Source organism: Budorcas taxicolor, chromosome X (assembly GCF_023091745.1).
Source record: "Budorcas taxicolor isolate Tak-1 chromosome X, Takin1.1, whole genome shotgun sequence".
NCBI classification, from domain to species: domain Eukaryota; kingdom Metazoa; phylum Chordata; class Mammalia; order Artiodactyla; family Bovidae; genus Budorcas; species Budorcas taxicolor.
The window spans coordinates 114,847,467-114,869,429 of NC_068935.1; the positions used below are offsets into that span (position 1 = coordinate 114,847,467).

The window sequence follows — 21,963 nt, forward strand, 5'->3', positions numbered from 1 at the left end:
AGATTCAACTAAAATTTCATATACAATTTAATTTTGCTTTATATTATATTTTCCCAAATCAATTTCACATGTAGATCTACTTAAGTTAGAGGTAATGATAATAATCAGTTGGATGGAAATTTTCATTGAAATATTAACTAACTTTCTCTTGGATATCAAGAAATAATTATTCCTCCTTTTTCCATAAAGGAGCTATTTTGGCAAAATGAATGCACAAAAATATAATAGCCCTGGTTAGCATTTAGGAGAAAACAATTCTATTATTAATTGTACTAAATAGACTCATGTATATCATTTTACTCATTGGGACCCAGTTTCCAATCTCTAGGAGACTGTTCCCAGTCTCCTCTTACTAGACAGTGTTTTAGTAACTGAGTGTTTCTAGAAAGGGGAAAGATGTGTTTACTGAAGATTAGTTCTACATCCCAAAGAATAAAGACTAGAAAGTCATTCTATTCTCTTTTCAGAATAGGTATTTTTCATTATACTTTTACATTTCTTTGTCTCAGTACTTACTCCTTGAAAAGCTACTTCAGTATACATTAAGAGCAAAAAAGAAAAATAATATATTCAATATTTATTGTAGAGAAAATCCAAGTATAGACAGTTGTATTCTTCACTGTTTCATTAAATAGGGAGGTAAAGGGATAAAAGGGTAAATATTAATTTTCTATACAAAAGCCTATTAACACAACAAAACTGAAAACCAAGTGAGTGCAAATCATACGTGTGTACATCATAGGTACATACTACATGATTACATGTGTGGTTACTATTTAAACATAACATGTATTGCTGCTGCTGCTGCTGCTGCTGCATGTATTGCTACTGTCAGTTATCTTCTAGGTCTAATATTTCTCAAAGGCATCACCAAAGAGTATCTGATTTAACTAAATTTCCTTTCAATCAGAATACTTACAGCCATCAAATGAATTTCATGATATCAAATTTTGTTTATAAGTCAAACTAATCAAAATTTCAAGATTTAAAGATTATAATAAGATGAATGTGACTGTCACAAAATACTTGTCATATACAGGAAGTTTGATGCTGTTAAGAATGATACTGCACAGGAACCTGGAAAGTTAGGTCCATGAATGAAGGTAAATTGGATGCGGTCAAACAGGAGATGGCAAGAGTGAGCATCAAAATCTTAGGAATCAGTGAACTAAAATGGATAGGGAATGGGCAAATTTAATTCAGATTTAAATCTGAATCTACTGGGGGCAAGAATCCTTCAGAAGAAATGGAGTAGCCCTCATAGTCAACAAAAGAGTACGAAATGCATTTTTTGTATGCAATCTCAAAAATGACAGAATGATCTCTGTTCGTTTCCAAGGCAAACCATTCAATATCACAGTAATCCAAGTATATGCCCCAACCACTAATGCTGAAGAAGCTGAAGTTGAACAGTTTGAGGAAGACTATAAGACTTTCTAGAACTAAGACCAAAACAAGATGTCTTTTCATCACAGGGGACTGGAATGCAAAAGTAGGAAGTCAAGAGATAGCTGGAATAACAGCCAAGTTTGGCCTTGGAGTATAAAATGAAGCAGGACAAAGGTTAGCAGGGTTTTGTCAACAGAACACACTGGTCATAGCAAACACCCTCTTTCAACAACACAAGAGATGACTCTATACATGTATATCACCAGACAGTCAATACTGAAATCAGATTGTTTATATTCTTTGGAGCCGAAGAAGGAGAAGCACTATATAGTCAGGAGAAACAAGACCTGGAGCCAACTGTGGCTTAGATCACGAACTTCTTATTGCAAAATTCAGGCTTAAACTGAAGAAAGTAAGGAAACCACTATGCTATTCAGGTATGACCTAAATCAAATCCCTTATGATTATATAGCGGAGGTAATTAATAGATTCAAGGCATTAGATCTGGTAGACAGAATGTCTGAAAAACTATGGATGGAGTATCATAACTGTACAGGAGGCAATGACCAAAACTATCCTAAAGAAAAAAAAATGCAAAAAGGCAAAGAGGTTGTCTGAGGATCCTTTAAAAATAACTGAGAGAAGAAAGAAGTGAAAGGTAAGGGAGAAAGGGAAAGGTATACCCCAATGAATGCAGAGTACCAGAGAATAGCAAGGAAAGATAAGAAAACATTCTTAAGTAAACAATGCAAAGAAACAGAGGAAAACAATAGAATGAGAGACTAAAGATCTCTTCAAGAAAATTGGAGATGTCAAGGGAATATTTTATGCAAGGATAGACATGATAAAGGACAGAAATGACAAGGACCTAACAGAAGCAGAAGAGATTAAGAAGAGGTGGCAAGAAAACACAGAACTATACAAAAAAGGCCTTAATGACCCAGACAACCATGATGGTGTGTCACTCACCTAGAGCCAGACATCCTGGAATGTGAAGTCAAGTGGGCCTTAGGAAGCATCACTACAAACAAAGCTAGTGGAGGTGACAGAATTCCAGTTGAGTGATTTCAAATCCTAAAAGATGATGCAGTGAAAGTGCTGCATTCAGTATGCCAGCAAATTTGGAAAACTCAGCAGTGGCTACAGGACTAGAAAAGGTCAGTTTTCATTTCAATCCCAAAGATGGGCAATACCAAAGAATGTTCGAACTATTTCACATTTGCACTCATTTCACAGGCTAGCAAAGTAATGCTCAAAATTCTTCAGCAGTACGTGAACCAAGAACTTCCAGACGTACATTTGGGTGCAGAAAAGGCACAGGAACCATACAGCAAGATTGCCAACATGTGTTGGATCACAGAGAAATCAAGGGAATTCCATAAAAACATTCACTTCTGCTTCATTGACTATGTCAAAGCCTTTGACTGTGGATCACAACAAACTGGAAAATTCTTAAAGAGATGGGAATACTAGACCACCTTACCTGCCTCCTGAGAAACCTGTATGCAGGTCAAGAAGCAACAGTTAGAACCAGATATGGAACAACAGACTGGTTCCAAACTGGGAAAGGAGTAGGTCAAGGCTGTATATCATCACTCTGCTTATTTAACTTATATGCAGAGTACATCATGAGAAATGCTGGGCTGGATGAATCAAAAGCTGGCATCAAGATTGCTGGGGGAAATACTGACAGCCACAGATATGCAGATGATTCCACTCTAAACAGCAGAAAGCAAAGAGGAACTAAAGAGCCTCTTGATGAAGATGAAAGAGGAGAGCAAAAAAGTTGGGTTAAAACTCAACATTCAAAAAACTACAATCATGGCATCCGATCCCATTACTTCAGGGTAAACAGAAGGGGGAAAGCTGGAAGCAATGACAGATATTATTCTCTTGGGCTACAAAATCTCTGTGGATGGTGACTGCTGCCATGAAATAAAAAAGACGCTTGCTCTTTGGAAGGAAAGCCATGACAAACCTAGACAGAATAATAAAAAGCAGAGATATCACTTATTAAGAATCTCTCTTAATAAGATGAGAATAATAAATTTTTAACTGACTGAATCATTGATTTTAATCCCCCCCACTTTATCTGTTGGAACCACTTTGAGAGAAGCACACAAGAACATAAAATGAGGGATGAATACATTATTTAAGAATATATCACTTAAAATGACAAAAATGATGAATATTTGTATGTAATTCTGTATCTTGCTAATTGATTTCATACATATTAGCTTATCTCATTCAATTCTTGCAAAAATCCTATGAAATAAACAAGGCAAACTTTATCATCGCCATTTTGTACATGAGGAAACTGATATTCTGAAGGTTATAGTGATTAAACTATTCACATGACTAGTGAGTTGTAGGTCTGTAATTACAGACTGTCCTGAATCTTGCTCTCATGCCCTTCTACCTTAGTAACCAGATACAGGAATGAGACCATGCAATGCATGTCACATAATTATTCAAACATTGCACGTGATATTTTGTTATATTCAAATTCATGAGAACATGTGTCAAGTTCACAGAGTGATACATGAATAAAAAAGTAATTTTTCTAATTTGGAACAAGACAGGAAGATCAAGGTAAATTTCATATATTCCATTTCAACACTCTAGGAAATGTTTCCAAAAATGACACCACTACAAAATATAAGCATAATTGTCTGAAATTGTATACTCACTATTTCAAGCACTTTCAAAAGCTAACATTTCTATAATCCCCTAAGCCTATTTTCTTTAACCTTTCAAATGCATTTCAGGGCAATATGATTTGAAAACAAGAAGGAATAAATTTCACCTATAGGAATACACTTAGCATTTGGTTAAGTGGTTCTTTCACTGCAAAGATTTGAAAAAATCAATATGAAGCACAAAAGTGAAATTTAAAATGTTAGTTTCATTACTTGCAAGTGAAATATTGAAGACTGAGCTTACCTGTAACAGTTAGTTCAGTAGTTCTTCTCACAACAAAGCCTCCATATTTTAACTCACATGTATAATTTCCAATGTCATCTTCTCTGACTTCTCTTATAAGCAAGGTATCTCTTTTGAATACTATACTTGGCCTCCATGTTTTTGTCCTACATTCCTACATGAAGAATATAAAATTTTTATAGTACATACAATGACTTAAAAATAAAATATTTAAAATGACTAAATTAAAACTTCTAAAGTTATATTTTAAAAATGCTGAAGAGTTTGGAATTAATGCTAAAGATTTTCGAACCTTTCCCATATCTCCAGGAAATAGGTTCTCAATTTGGAAAAAAGTACTCAAGATTCACTTTATTAATGCATAAGATTAGTGTCTCTAAATCAGATAGATATGTGTTGATTTATTAGATATAATAAAAGGAACATTTACTAAGATTACTTTTGACATCACTTTTAGAAGAAAATATTTTATGTTTGATTTTTATACCTTGATACTAATAACATAAAATATAAAATGAATGTTTTAGTGGAAAGTAAAAGAAGCTAACTATGGAGAAAAATGCTTTAATTCAATATTTTAAATCTTTTAATATCACATATAGAAATAATTTGATTTTTCATAGCATATATATTCTGCAATCCCTGGAAGAAATGGCCATCATTTTTATGCAAGATCTTGATAGTTCCATAATACCAATTTTCATTGTTAATACCAAATTATGGTCTCTGCTTTAAGTTTTGGACTATAATGATGTTGACTCAGGAGATTTCTGTTTTTGAGAAACAGAAGTTCATTTTCTCTAGCCAGATTAAAAATCAATGGAATAAGGATAAAATAGCTTTAAACCTTTTAACATTATCCAGAAGTCATATCTTTTTAAAAATTTATTGGCAAATCAAATTTATACAGATCATTATTTTGAGTATGTATCTCAATACCTGTGTGTAATTGGGGCACAATTATCTGGCTATTTCAGTGCAAACTACACATTTAATATCTTCATATTAGTTATATAAATGCTTATGGTTGCATGAATTATACACTAAATGTTTGCCATATATGTTCTATTGACTGTGGAAAAATAATCTGAAGACTTTTTAAATTCCAGATATACTGCATCTTCACCCATCACTTCACTAGTTATGGTCTATCTAGCTTAAGGTCACAATGATTGGGGAGATGGTGGAAACATGACTAAAAGACCAATATGAGGCTAGTCATTTAAAAAATTGAGTGTAAGACTCTGTGTGGGGAGTGTGTGTGTGCACATGTGTGTAGTCTCTAATATTTCAGCAAATTCTGAGGTACTATTTGCAAAAAATGAGAAAAAGTGTGTAACTCTTAAGATCAACTTCTTGTGCGGGCAAGTGTGTACTCAGTCGTGCTCGACTCTTTGCAACCCCATCAACTGTAGCCTGCTAGGCTCTTCTGCCCATGGAATTTTCCAGGCAAGACTACTGGAGTGGATTGCTATTTCCTGCTCCAGGATGAACATCTTAGCAAACAACAAAGAAACTGCATATCTAGGAATTGAATGTACACATGAAAAATACTTGTAATTGAAGACCCCGGGTCAAACTCTCCTAATATCCCTTCTTTTTTGAGGAAATCATCAGGGCTTGCTTAGAATCTTCCAACGGAAAGCAAGCAAACTTTAGAAAATAAGGATTAGAAATATTCATATAATTAAGACACAAAATACAAAGCTCATATAAAACAGGAACAGAAATAATGGGGCTAATTTTAAGGGTATTTAACATTGTCCAAGACAGAAATCCAGGGAAAAGTAAACAACTATTTCAACAGTTCCCTTGATGTTCTAAATCCTCCATTGTTTATAATCAAGAATGAAAGTAAGTCATTTGGAGAAGGGGATTGCTAATATTGGAAAAATCCTTTAAAGATTACTAAAGATGTATCAGTTTTCATTCAAATCCCAAAGAAAAGCAATGCCAAAGAATGCTCAAACTACTACACAATTGCATTCATCTCACATGCTAGTAAAGTAATGCTCAAAATTCTCCAAGCCAGGCTTCAGCAATATGTGAACTGTGAACTTCCAGATGTTCAAGCTGGCTTTAGAAAAGGCAGAGGAACAAGAGATCAAATTGCCAACATCAAAAAAGCAAGAGTTCCAAAAAACATCTATTTCTGCTTTATTGACTATGCCAACGCCTTTGACTGTGTGGATCACAAGAAACTGTGGAAAATTCTTCAAGAGATGGGCATAACAGACCACCTGACCTGCCTCTTGAGAAATCTGTATGCAGGTCAGGAAGCAACAGTTAAAACTGGACATGGAACAACAGACTGGTTCCAAATAGGAAAAGGAGTACATCAAGGCTGTATATTGTCACCCTGCTTATTTAACTTATATGCAGAGTACATCATGAGAAATGCTGGGCTGGAAGAAGCACAAGCTGGAATCAAGATTGCCAGGAGAAATATCAGTAACCTCAGATATGCAGATGACACCACCCTTGTGGCAGAAAGCAAAGAGGAACTGAAGAGCCTCTTGATGAAAGTGAAAGAGGAGAGTGAAAAAGTTGGCTTAAAGCTCAACATTCAGAAAATGAAGATCATGGCATCCGGCCCATCACTTCATGGCAAATAGATGGGGAAACAGTGGAAACAGTGGCTGACTTTATTTTGGGGGGCTCCAAAATCACTGCAGATGGTGATTGCAGCAATGAAATTAAAAGACGCTTACTCCCTGGAAGGAAAGTTATGACCAACCTAGACAGCATATTATAAAGCAGAGACATTACTTTGTCAACAAAGGTCCGTCTAGTCAAGGCTATGGTTTTTCCTTTGGTCATGTATGGATGTGAGAGTTGGACTATAAAGACAGCTGAGCGCTGAAGAATTGATGCTTTTGATCTGTGGTGTTGGAGAAGACTCCTGAGAGTCTCTTGGGCTACAAGGAGATGCAACCAGTCCATCCTAAAGGAGATCAGTTCTGGGTCTTCATTGGAAGGACTGATATTGAAGCTGAAATTCCAATACTTTGGCCACCTGATGAGAAGAGCTGACTCATTTGAAAAGACCAACATCAAAAAAGACACAGATGTATATAACAGACTTTTGGACTCAGAGGGAGAAGGAGAGGGTGGGATGATTTGGGAGAATGGCATTGAAACATGTATACTATCATGTAAGAATCGAATCGCCAGTCTATGTCCAATGCAGGATACAGCATGCTTGGGGCTGGTGCACGGTGATGACCCAGAGAGATGTTATGGGGAGGGAGGTGGGAGGGGGGTTCACGTTTGGGAACACATGTACACCCGTGGTGGATTCATGTCAATGTATGGCAAAACCAATACAGTATTGTAAAGTAAAATAAAGTAAAAATAAAAATTTAAAAAAGAAATCAATAAAAAGGTGACCACCAAAAAAAAAAAAGAAAGAAAGAAAACACCCTGTTGCTGGGAAAGATTAAGGGGAGGAAAAGGGGACGACAGAGGATGAGATGGTTGGATGGCATCACTGACTGAATGGACATGAGTTTGGGTAAGCTCCGGGAGTTGGTGATGGATAGGGAGGCCTGGCATGCTGTGGTTCATGGGGTTGCAAAGAATTAGACACGACTGAGCAACTGAACTGAACTGAGCTGAAAGATGTATTTCCTGTTTCATTTCTAACAAGTTTGGAATTCAAAAGCTATCAGTCCTGAGGACTCACATTCTGTATACTGATATTTATGAATCTAGTTAGTAAAAGATCCAGCTTCCTACATTCCTATTTCTAGATAGTTGGACAAAAGAAAGTTTATACTAGGAATCTTTAAACCATGGATAAAATATTCCAGACAAATGTTCACAGCCTGTATACTGTATTTTCTTGAGTATGTTCAATAACAAAATTATCTTTTATGATATAAATTAGTTAAAGAATATGTTCAAACCCTGAAGTTCACTCAATGATGTGACAGGAAGAACATTGTCTGCTTATTCTGTTTAAGGCTAAATTTTCTTTTGGTTTTTGAAAAAAAAAAGTTAATCTAACACTATTTTTATAATGTTATACATTTTCATCAGGTTTTCAAAAATATGTATACTTTTATATGAAAAGGATTAGATTATGCACAAAGGTACCTCCATTAAACAGAATATTTCAATAAAACTGGTATACAATTTTATCACAGAAGCAAGTCAATCCTTTCTCTGCTGTTTGGGGATATTTTAGACTGCTTATATGAGTGCTTTAAAATGAATGCTTGACATATTTCAGTTCTTGAAATTATCAACACAGATTATAATATAATTGAAATGATTATCAGCATAAATTAAACATTCACACAATAGCTTACTACAGTGAACTACCATATAAATATTGACTAGGATTTTCAAAGTCACTGGTTTAAAAACTTACAATGACGAGCACAATTTGCTGTAGTATTTTATACAGGCAGAACTGAACTACAGAACACCCATTAAATTTTTTTTTATCCAACTTGCCCTATAAGATACACATGAATCTATTTATGAGCAATAAAATCATTCATAGTCCATACCTTATACCACAGGATTTCAGGTTCTCTGCTTGGTAGCAAAAAGTCTTCTATGTCACGGCAGGCAATTTCCTTGCTTTTGCTAAGTTCAGCTTTATCAAAGTACTTCATCTTGGAATTGTAGCAGAGTCCAGTGTCATTTTCGCCTACTGTCAGTGAGATGGATACTTTCATACAGTAAGTGGAGTTTCTGTAACAAAGCAGAATAAATATGGTGGCCTGGTGTGAACAAATAGCAACCGATGCCAAGGGAGTGCATTTACTTCAGTCAAAAAGGGAAACAAGGATAAAAACTCTATTGATTAATTAATGTATGGTATCATGGCTTATTCCACAGGGCTCTTATCTGTCAGCTAAACAATGCTTGGTTCTGTTAAACCATTTATATATTTTTCATATGCTGGGAAGAAAGTTTTATAATATATACAGGTTTGATTTGAAAAAATGTTCAATAGAGATTTTTGTTATCTAGAAAAATAAAAGTAATAAAAAATATTTAGGTCAAGAAAGAAATCAAGTTTGGGTATAATTATGCTAAAATCAGTAAACTCATACTCAGCCATAAATACAAAGGAAATAATACCATTTGCAGTGACATGGATGAACCTAGAGATTATCCTACTGGGTAAAGTAAGTCAGACAAAGAAAGACAAATACCATATGGTATTGCTTATATGTGTAATCTAGAAAAGAATAGTAAAAATTAACTTATTTACAAAACAGAAATAGAGTCACGGCTATAGAAAACAAGCTTATGGTTACCAAAGGGGGATAAATTGGGAGATTGGGATTAATATATCCACACTATTATATATAAAATAGATAACTAATAAGGACTTACCATATAGCACAAGGAACTCTACTCAACACCCTGTACTGATCTTTATGGGAAAAGGATCTAAAAAAGAGTGGATATATGTATATGTATAACTGATTCACTTTGCTGTACGGCAGGAACTAACACAACATTGTAAATCAACTATATTCCAATAAAAATTGTTGTTGTTAGTCACTCAGTCATGTCCAACTCTTTTGAGACCCTATGGACTGTAGGCCACCAGGCTCCTCTGTCCATGGGATTTTCCAGGCAAGAATACTGGAGTGGGATGCCATTTCCTTCTCCAGGGGATCTTCCCCACCCAGGGATAGAACCCAAGTCTCCTGCTTTGCAGTTGGGTTCTTTACTGCTGAGCCACCAGGGAGTCAGGCATTCATTGGTCATTAGGGAAATAATTCACACTGCATGAGATATGGTTGCATACCCTCATGATAAAAAGAAACTAACACATACTGTTTGTAAGTTTGTTTTTACTCATCTATCACCCTAAGTTTTTCAGAAAAAATGTTTTAAAGACATACACTTTATATTTTAGTATAATCACACTTTTTCCTGCTTTATCTACAAGGAACTTTATACTTTCATTTTGTTAGGTAGTTAGAATAGGAAAAAGGCATCCAGAATGGTGGTGGCTAAAAGACAAGGAAGGGAAAAGCCCATGAAAATAGAACAAAGGAAGCTCTGAGAACCTGAGGACCTCAGGTAGAACAAACAGCAGTCCTGGCTAGCCCAATTTACATAGGACAGGCCCAGGGGGAGGAGAAAAAACATATAAAAAGAGGAGCCAAAATTGGGCGGGGCATCTCTTCTCTTCCTGTCTTTTGGGTCAACATGCCCTGAAGGCATGCACGCCTTGAGGATGTATTTTCCTAAATAAAAATTAATTAAAAATAAAATAAAATTGGTAAACCAAACAAAGAAATAGGAAATTGTAATGGATCTATTAATCATAATGGAAGGACAGGGATAAGGCTGGTCAAGTCATAAAGTACTTACTGGTTGTCTGCTAAGAGGAGACATTTTCAATGACTATGGGCAGTAAACAGTCTTGGATAAAAGTATTGCTCAGTTACAATCTGTCTTTACAGACTCATACCCACTTGGACTGAAGTTCAGGTTGTGAGACGGGAGAAACATACTAATATATTATGTAAGGACAACACCATCCTGATAGACAAATTCTACAGAATCAATTGATTAAATCAGCACATCAATTTATTCTTTGCTGTATCCGAGATTAGGTTTATAATGGAATGCATGAGAATAGAAATTGTGTTCAGAGATCTCTTTGAAAAAGTCAGACCAAAGGAAGTTTTCTTGTAAATTGCATCATTTCTGTTTGCTAATTTAGCTTCTGGACAGTCAATGAACACTAATAATGTGTCAGTCATTATGCCAGGCAGTGACAATAAAGAGAAGAATTAGACATCAGACTTAAGGTTTTCTTAAGAGAACTCTTTTGTTAAGTGTTTGATGGTATATATATGGCCATCAAAGTCCTGGGCTTGAATCTTACTGTTATATTTACAACTTGAGGCAACTCACCAAGCACCTCTGAAACTCTCAAGTGGTGTGCAGAGACAATACTTTTCCAAGTATTGAATGTGATACTAAATTAAAACCTGTTTGGCCTGTCCTAGGCGTTCAGTCAGGAGAAGGCAATGGCTACGCACTCCAGTATTCTTGCTTGGAGAATTCCATGGACAGAGGTCCATGGGGTCGCAGAGTTGGGCAAGACTGAGTGATTAACACACACACAGGTGTGCAGTGATGTTGATTCCTCTCTGCTTTGCATTGACGTACATGGACCACAACCCCCAAGTCCTCCCCCTTATTCAGTCAAGATGCTTTGTTGTTTAAGCAGCAACTTGATTTAGATTCCTGCTTTTTATTCTTGTCATGCTAACATGACACAATGAGAATGACCAGAAAATAGCCAGATTTGTTGTGGTATAATAAAGAACATACTTGGTATTTTTCTTGGCATAGATCTTCTAAAACTCTTAAATTTCTTGAGTGATTTTTCCTGAGTATTATTCATAAGGGGTCCCTTTTGATCACATTTGGGTTTGTGTTAAGAGCTGACTTTGAGTGGGGCAAGATAGACCAAGAGATCAGAGTTAGGCCTTTCAGCCCCACCCACTGACAGGAGGGGACAGGCATTGGAGACTGAGCTCTTTAAAAACTCTTAAAGCTTCAGCTTCAGTGAACGCAAGGCAGTGCTGGGTCGGTGGCAGGCCTGGAGAGCTTGTGCAAGCCTCTGTGCCTCTTCCCTCATCCCTTGCCCTACACACCTCTTTCATCTGGCTGTTCATTTGTATCCTTTGAAATACACTTTGCAATAAATCAGCAATAGTAATAAACTGACTTTCTGACTTCTATGACCCATCCTAGCCAATGACAGAATCTGAGGGCGTTCCACAAACCTCTGATTGACAGCTGGTCAGTCAGAAGTGTAGGTAATTTGTGGACTTGCGACTGGCCTCTCCCAGGACTGAGCCCTTAACTGTGAGACCCGACACTAAGTCCAGGAAGGTAGCGCCAGAACCGAACTGAATGGTTAAACATCCAGCTGGTTGAAGAAGGATCTTGTGTGGGAAGAAGATGCATCTGGTGTGAGAAGTGTTGAGAGTAAAGGAGCAAAACAGAGTTTACCATTACTGTTAGTTATTCAGCTTTATATTGGGTAGCAGAGAAAACTTCCACAAAAAAATTAGAATTTAGATTTCTCTAGCTTCATATAATATGTAGTCTACAAGTAGGTCTACAATACTTAATACATGAAACCATTAGCTATTAGACAGTCAATCAGTAGCCTGAAAAACGTCCTCAGAGAAGGTGCTCAGGGATTTTTCTAGAATGATAGACATATTCCCTGCCCCAATCCCTCACAATCTAGAAGTGATACACAGTAAACAGCTGAAATTCAATGTGATAAATACTACAAAGGTGGCAGGTACCACCACAGGAGTGCCAAAGAAAGAAAGACAAAGACTTGATAAACTGTCATATATGATTATCTTAAAGCGTGAATAATTTTAAAGTCTTAGTAATTTTAAGAAAGGCTATTTCAAGGAATACTATGCACAAAGGCTTGAAGGCATGGAACAACTTGGCATGTTTGAAGAAATGCAAATAATTTGGTGTGATTGAATTATAAGGTAGTGATAAAGAACAGCAGGGATTAGAACTGGAGAGGTGTGCAGAAGCCAGGTTGAAAGTCCTGTAAAGTCACCATAAAGACTTTGGACTTTATGCTGGGAAATGGTGACATTTGGATTTTGGGAAGATTTTTCTGATTGTAGTGAAAAAAATGAATTGAACCAGATTGGAAGGAGGACTAAGTACAGTGAGACAAATTAGGAAGCAATTGTATTTACTCAGGAAAAAAAATAAAATGGCAACTCCAACAAAGCCAATGTCCATTGAGGTAAAAAGGAGGGATCATGTTTAAAATATATTTAAGATATAGAATCAATGTGATAGTGAAGGAGCAAAGCAAAGAGAGACATACAAGATGATAAAGAAGTTTTCTCAGATGAGTATATGAAAGGTAGCGTCAATCTTTCAGCATGGAAGATATTGAAAAAGAAAAGGCTTTGAGAGCAAAGAAAGTGTGTTAAATTTTAGCTTGAGCTTCACACCCAAGAGGGAAAAAAATCCTCTTTGGGTCTGCCAGCAATATTGCTCATGCATTATTTATTAATTTCACTCCAGTACAGACTAAAGCATGCTCTTCTCAGGCTCCTTTTAAGATAATTCTTTTTAAGAAAAAATAATTTACTAAATTATTAACTATTTTGGGATGCATTCAACTGTCTTAAAACATGTTTGGGAACGCATATACACCCGTGGTGGATTCATGTCAATGTATGGCAAAACCTATACAGTATTGCAAAGTAAAATAAAGTAAAAAAAAAAAAAAAAACTTTTAAGAAAATTAAAAAGAAAAAAGAAACATACTGATATTTGTAGAACATGGTAGAATTCTTAAAGAACAGACTTTTCTAAGAAGTAAATCAGTGAATTCTAATTTTGAACCTTCAACATTAATCTTTTAAATTCAAGAGTCTTAGGTCTTCTTTCTCCTCAGACTTACATTGTTGTCGGTTTTCCCACATCTCCTTGTATCAAATACAAGGCTGTTGGGTCAACAGTAAGATCACTAAAGCCCAACTGCAGAGGTTCAGATTCCAGCCCAATTGCTCATTACTTTTGAAAATAGGGAAAGTTACTTCACTTTAGGCTTCCATTTCATCATTTATACAAGGGGAAAATAATACTAAAGACCTTATAGGCTGCTGTGAGAATCAAGCATGTTAAAACATGGTCTTGTTATAAAGCCAGTGTGGGCCTCAGTCGTTCAGTCGTGTCTGACTCTTTGAGACCCCATGGACTGCAGTCCGCCAGGCTCCTCTGTCCATGGGATTTCCCAGGCAAGAATACTGGAGTGGGTAGCCATTTCCTTCTCCAGGGGGTCTTCCTGACCCAGGGATGGGACCTGGGTCTCCTGTATTGCAGGCAGATTCTTTATGGTCTGAGCCACCAGGGAAGCCTTAAAATACAGTTTCAGTCTTTTAGTGAATATTAGAGCTTATTATCAGTACTTGATTCCCTTTTCCTACTTCCTTTATATTTCTATTTTACAGTAGGGCTAAACAGTGTTTGTTTAGAAGGTAGGTTAGACAGACAGCATCACCATGATGATGCCTTCAGTTCCTTGGTGTTTAATTAGTGTGAAGCATAAGAATACAGATAAGTCCTTATGTTGTCATCTGGGATATGTGGTTGGGTTAGACAAGAATGAAGAAAATTCATAAAAAATAAAACTCCTCACCTCAGTCACCCTGTCTTGCTCTATTATAAATGAAACTGAACCCTAATTTTCAGAAAGTGGCTCCAGATGAACACACTTAGATATTCTTATTTTCCTGCCTTTTATTCCCTAGGTTTGTGAGGTGATTGCTGATTTACTACTGTCTGGTAATGTCTGAAATTCCAGACTCCCCAGGATAGCACTATTTTCAAATTACTTTCGATGTTTTCATACTTGTTTACTGTTTCTGTTCATCAGGAGGTGGTTTAAAAAGCTAAAAATAAAGCAGCATCCAATGAATGCTATAGTCCTATTTACTGAGAAGAGCTAACAGGAAGCAAGCAACTTTTGACACATTAATAAACATATGACCCCCTGAGGGGAATGACACACTCTCAAAGTAAAGAGTCCCATCCGTCATCATTAAATTTGCAGTATGACTGCTATGGCACTGTGGTTCACTGTAGTCAGGGAAATATGGTGGAATGGGGTAAATGGGAAAAGAGTGCTCAGCCAGGATTTACAGTAAAAATCATGAGCACATATCTACTCAGCTTCTATTGTTTTATCAGGTGAGCTGCAATCTAGGCAAAAATTAAATCATGACTGCTGGTTCCAATGTTTGTCAAGTGGGTAGAGAGACAGGATATTACATGTATGTGGACAAAATGGTTGTTCATAATTGAGAGTTAATACTCATCATTTCCAGTGAAGAAATATTAATGTGAAATTTTTTAAAAACCTACTTTGTTCTAGCAAGGGCAATCCTGCAGGATACACAAGTGCACAAAACGTACTGTACAAACAACACAGATAGAGTTATTTCCTTCAACCTCCTGAGGTTACAGCAAAGGGACCCAAAACTTAAAGTAAGTCAATGATTCATCAAAGCTCTACTAACTGGTGGCAGAAATGGGATTGGAACTCATATCTCCCAACTTCTAATTCATTGGTCTCTTCTGTACACTACTGAAGATAAGTAGTGCTGGGTTAGCACACATAAACTATATATACATTGTTTAAAACAAAAGAAAACTACCTATTTTTAGTGCCGATTTTATATTATTTTACATTCTAGAATAGATGCCTATGGAAGAAAGGCAGAAGCCGTTTTAACTTGAGTTTCTTTGAAAAGTTAGGTCCTTAAAACTCTCAAACATCTAAAAAGGAATAAAAGGGGCGCAAGCAGCAGGAATTAAAAAAATATTATGGTTTCATCAACTCTTTATACTATACACTTTCTACATGTATATACATACTTGTAAAAAGAACAGCTTTGGATAGGACTGACTTAGGGTCATGTTTTATAAGGGAGAAAGAAAGCTAGCCTAAATCCAGAGCAACTACTAGGGATTAACAAACATTTCTGGACATAATCAAGAAGTAAATCTATGACACAGAAAATAGAATTAAAATACTTTCTGTAAGTACAGTCTCTGGAAGTCAGTACAGTATACTGAAGTTCTCCACAGGTTCCTTAGCAGTGTGCTACTCTGAAACAGCAAAAGAGTCTGAATTGGCATGCAAGGAAGCGACCAGAGATTTTTAAGTTTATCTTTCAAAGGATGACAGTATTACACAGCTACAGATCGAGGTGTGGAAATCTGGGTAGTGCAGGCAGGAGGTAAGTGCAGGCAGGTATGTGGGAAGAGAAATTTTGTATATTACCTGATTAGCTATAGAGTATAATAAAAGTCATGTTATTCCATATCTAACGGTAGCACAGTTTCAATTATTCTATAATCTCACCCCCTATGCATGATAATGCATGGTATTCAGTGTCTCTCTCCACTCTAACAGAATTACCAGCAACATGATTGTTAAATATGTCCTCTACGGAGGCGCCACTAAACACTTGACCTGTATATTATGTTAATTTCCTGGTCCCTAGGGGAAATAATAATATTTCCATAATGTTTGGAAATCTCTTCCCACTTTATGAAGTGCTGAAAGAGATAGGGATTTGATCGATATTTATAAAGGATTAAGTTGTTTTAGGCTTCTATGTTTTATATGGTTTAACATTCTTCTTTTTCAAGTCATAATCTTTGGTACATAATTTTTTATTTTTGTAAAAACAAAAGCAGAGAGTATTTTTGAAGTGCTACAAACGTTTGGGGACTGAAAAACAGCACAGAGGTTTGGAAAATCTGAAAGTTCAGTTACTACAGAATGGAGCAGAACTCAACTGTTCTCAAAGGTGGCTCCTTAAACTATAGATTCCACTGTAGTCTTTGACCACTTATTGTGAAAAAAAATGTTGGGAATCAAAAATGTCAGCGTTAGACTGTGGCAGGAACATCTTACAGTTTGTTAAGGCTTAAATATACATTGCTAATTCATTTCTAATCTTAAAGCCTTCCAATTTTTCTATCTGTATTTTTTTTTCTATCAGTCCTTACAGTGATGCCTGAAGCTATGCATGTGGCCCCTCTATCTTATCTTTCTCACACACCCTATGCTTACAGTGACTTACAAAAAATGTGAAATTTGTTTGCATTAGGTTTTCTTTTCAGAAGAGCTCTGGAGGACCTATTGATTTAACTGTGGTTGAAATAAGCCCTTGTAAAAGGATAAGAATAAGAACATGGAGCAATTGATAAGACCTAAAACTACCAGCTTAAGCGACTTCCCTGGTGGCTCACTTCACTTCACTTCTTCACTTCTGCCTACAATGCAGGAGACCCGGGTTCGATCTCTGGGTCGGGAAGATCCCCTGGAGAAGGAAATGGCAACCCACTCCAATATTCTCACCTGGAAAATCCCATGGACGGAGGAGCCTGGTTGGCTACTGTCCATGGGGTTGCAAAGAGTCGGACATGACTGAGTGACTTCACTTCACTTAAAAGTACCAGCTTAGTACCTTCTTGTTTGAAATTCTTTTTCCTAAATGCAACTGGTAAGTTGAACTTCATCTACAATCTTCTGCTAACTATACAGTTAAAACAATTATCTCCCTCTTTTTTGATGGAAAGCGAATAACATAATCTTATCATTTTAATCTTTCTAGCTTGGTATTCCTGGAATATTGATGTGAAGAGGACTTGTCTGAAATTCTAGTCTAGTATTTCTCCCCGAGTTGTTCCCGGGGCAGGAGAACTTTGAAACTTCATTACTATAGACCCCGAGGTCTAGATCTAGGCCTCTAGATCTCTTCTGAAGAAAAAGAGACAGATTTAAAATAGACACACACACATACAAAACATGTCACCAAAGGAAACTGAGGCTCAGGAAGTATGCTCAGGGTCATGTAAATTTCAAATTTCTTCAGAGAAGCTATGACCGACCTCCTCTATCACTATCCAGCTGATCTCTGTTTATTTTCTTCAAAACAATCACAATTTGTAATTACCTGTTTTCCCTTATTTTGCTGTCTCCTCTGTTAATAGATATTCTTCTTGTAATAGGTAAATTAAGAGAGTTAGCTCTATGCTGGCTGAATTCTTACAGGCATATATTTTTCAAAACTCACACAACATAATATTAACCATTTGCAAGTGCACAGTGAAGCATCGTTTAGCACATTCATAATGTTGTGCAGCCATCACCTCTATCTTGTTTCAAGTCATTTTCATCACTCCAAAATGAAACTAGAGCCATTAGCAATCACTCTCCATTTCTCCATCCCCGTGTCTCCCGACAGCCGCTAATCACATTTCTGTCCTTATGGGTTTGCTTAGTTGGAATATTTCATATAAAAGAAATCATACATGTGGACTTTTGTGTCTGAGACTTTTTCTTTTTCACTTAGCATCATGTGTTCAAGGTTCATTCACATTGTGATATGTATTTGTAACTCATTCCTTTTCTTTTTGGCTGAACAATAGCCTATTGTATGGATATATCATATTTAGTGTCCTGCTTCCATATTTTGATTATTAAAAATAGTGCTGTTATGAACATTCATCTACAAGTATTTGTTTGCATGTCTTGGGATTCCCAGGTGGCGCAGTGGTAAAGAATCTGCCTGCCAATGCAGGAAACACAAGAGACTCAGATGCCATCCCTGGGTGGTGAAGATTTCCCTGGAGGACAGCATGGTAACCCACTCCAGTATTCCTGCCTGGAAAAGTCCATGAACAGAGGAGACTGATGGATGGGCTACAGTCCATGGGGTGACAAAGAGTTGGACCCGACTTGGCACACATGCATTACATACTTCTTGCAATACTTTTGCGTGTGTATCTAGGAGTGGAAATGTTGAGTCCTGTGGGTATTCTATGCTTAAGTTTTAAATGATTCAAGGACTTTTCAAAAAAAAAAAAATCTCTTAAACTCTTTCTCCTTTTCTGAACACTCCAGTTTCTCCTGACATATGGAGAATAATACATTATAGGAATTTGTTCAGTGATGGCTGATTTAGAATAAGGACTTAAGAAGCCTAATGACATCCCTGAGTGTCTTGTACAGTGCCAGGCATATAATAGGCACTTTGAATAAACATTTGTTAAATGACTGAATGAACTATTAGTTCATGGCTACAAAGCTCTGATTTATACTGCTTTTTGCTTAAGCCTTCTAAACAATCCTCACCTATATCCCACCATACTTTTGGGCTGGCCAAAAAGTTCATTTGGGTTTTTCCATAAGCTGGTACAGAAAAATGTGATCGAACTTTTTGCCAACCCGATACTTTTTACCTCCTTTCTCTGTATGCTTCTTTGACATAGCACATGTCAAGAATGTGGATGTGCCAGGAAAAGGTCTCTTGCAAGCCAGGCAAAAATTGCAACACAGCTGTAAAGATTTCCTGGCAATGAACCCTAACCTGGTTAATCTCCTCCCACCATGCCTACAGCAGACCTTTTTAGCATAGTAGACTTTTTTGATTTGAAAGATAAGGGAAAGATGAGAGAAGGGGAGCATAAATGTTTGAGCCACATTTGGGCCAGTTGCAAATCATTTTTTTCTCTCCAAGCATCACACAGGGAGGTTTTTCTAAAGTGACTCTAATAACTCTTGTACTATTAAATCTTGCTCCTAGACTGCTGTGGAAAAGAGGTGACTTAGGACTCAAACATTCGGCTAATCCTGCACCCCACCCCTCATTTTATGATGACAATTACAGGGAAAATTTCAATAGAGTAAAACAAAATCTATACTGATCTTTAAAGAAGACAGAGAACTACCAGAGTCTGCTGAAATTTTACCCATGTACAAATAGATTTTTCAGAGTTAGCCTAATGTTTTGAAATTTAAAGCCATACTTTCCCCCTACTGTATGTAAACCAAATCTGGACAATGTTACCAGTTACTATAATCAGTGATTTTTTTCCTACTAATACTTCTCTAAGTATTTTATGAATATAATAATGGTCATATGCTTTATTTATTTTCACTTTCCAGGTCAAAATTTCCTGACAACAGCTTGGCTTTCCTTGACTTCAAGATAAAAATACAAGTGATAAGTAAAATTAACTGTGAAACTGGTAGATAAACTTAATTATAATGGGCATTTATATCATATATTTAACTACATGTAAAACACAAAAACTGAATCTATTCCATAAAATTGACAGAGGTGCATATTTCCAGTCTCTGGAGACTGGTGTTATTTTGAAGACACAATGTTTACCAAAATGCACAGTCAAGAGTTTCATGTAAAGAGTGACTTTGAACTTAGCATATTTATAAAGTGGCTCAACTTCTACATACATGAAGAAGACCGAACAGTGTACCTGTATCTGGGAAAACTACTCCTCACTCAAGAAAGGTTTGGGGGAAATGGATATGGAACTAGAATTACTTTCTGAAGAAGGAATTGCAGGGACCTCCCTGAATTTACCTGTTCACAGCACCAACTTAGTGCTCCAATTTGAAGATAACAAGTGAGATGTTGCTTGCTTTTTTATCACTTTCTAATGTCGCAAGTCTTTTACTTCCTTTCCTCTTGTTATGGTTTGAGGTAGTTTCATTCTATGTAAATTTTGGCATATTGCCTCTTAAACTTTTCCTAGCAAAGGCAGGCCACTTAATAGAAACAAAACAAAACCATCAAGCCCAATAGGAGACACTCAACATAATACAGGAATGAATATATTAACTCTCCTTTACTACAAGAGCTAATTAAATATCACTTATTGAACATTTAAAATTCATTCACTCAGTCAATATTTACTGAATGAAGACTATGTGCTTGGCCCAACTGGGGATAAAGCAGTGAATAAACCAGTGCTTGGTCCTACGGCACTTATACTCTACTGAGAGAAAATGGTAGGGCAAAGAACATTGTGCAAAAAACTTTATGAAATACTAATTCACGAAGATATGGAGAAGTTGGAACTCTTGTGCATTGCTAGTGGGAACGGAAACTGGTGCAGTTGCTGTGGAAAACCAGCTTGGCAGTTCTTCAAAAAGTTAAACACAGAATTACCATATGATCCAGCAATTTCACTCCTAGTCATATACCTAAAAGAACTGAAAGCAGAGACATAAACAGATACTTGTACAATAATGTTCATAACAGCATTACTCATGATAGCCCAAAAGTGTAAATGTCCACCAAAAGATGAAGGAATAAGCAAAGCATGGTATAGACATACAACAGGATATTTGGACTTTAAAAGAATGAAATTCTGACACATGTTACAACATGGATGAAGCTTGAAAACATTATGTTAAGTGAGATAAGTCAAGACACAAAAGGACAAATATCCTATGACTCCACTTATATAACATCCACAGGATAGGCAAACTGCTAGAGATAAGGCTGGGGAGAGAGGAAGGAATTGGGGATTACTGTTTAATGGGTACAGAGTTTCTATTTGGGATGATGAAAAATATCTAGAAATAGACAGTGGTGATGATTGAGCAACAGTATGAATGTAATTAATGTCACTAAACTGTACAACTAACAATGGTCAAAATGGCAAATTTTATGTTAAGTGCATTTTACCACAATAAAAATTTAAATTTTATACTTTATATGGGAAAAATATACTATATGAATTATATCTCAACAAAGCTATTATTTTAAAAAAATCTTTATATGCATTATCTCATTTAATCTCCCTCTATATAATCTCATTTATCCCTTTCACTTCAAATACCACCTCTATGTTTTTGTCTTAGCTCTGACCTCTATCTGAAATTTAGATTTATATATCCAATTGTTTATCATAAAAAATTAGTTTAGATCTAATATGACTCATAAATAAATCCTTACTTCTACCCTTAAATCTATTCTTACCCTAGTGTCCCCTCTGTCACTGATAGACACAACATTTACCTAGTTGCTCAAGCAAAATAACTAGAAATCCCTTGAAATGTTAGTTTTGTCCCAATGGAACTAGTGTGATGTCAGTGTTGTTGCTGTTTAGTCACTAAGTCATATCTGACTCTTTGCAACCCCATGGATTGTAGCCCTCGGGGCTCCTCTGTCCATGGGATTCTCCAGGCAAGAATACTGGATGGGTTGCCATTTCCTTCTCCAGGGGACCTCTCCCATTCAGGGATCGAACCTG

The 21,963-nt window shown here is 36.3% G+C and overlaps 1 protein-coding gene across 1 annotated transcript in view; it reads right to left on the reverse strand.

Annotated features, from left to right (window-relative positions):
* IL1RAPL1 (interleukin 1 receptor accessory protein like 1) overlaps positions 1 to 21,963 on the reverse strand; it is a 687,113-nt gene that overhangs the window by 575,174 nt on the left and 89,976 nt on the right. Inside the window, exons 3-4 of the mRNA XM_052662751.1 lie at positions 8,850 to 9,036; positions 4,333 to 4,486 (exon numbers count right to left, since the gene is read on the reverse strand). Of these exons, the coding sequence (XP_052518711.1) occupies positions 4,333 to 4,486; positions 8,850 to 9,036 (341 nt within the window). The remainder of the gene's footprint in view (positions 1 to 4,332; positions 4,487 to 8,849; positions 9,037 to 21,963) is intronic.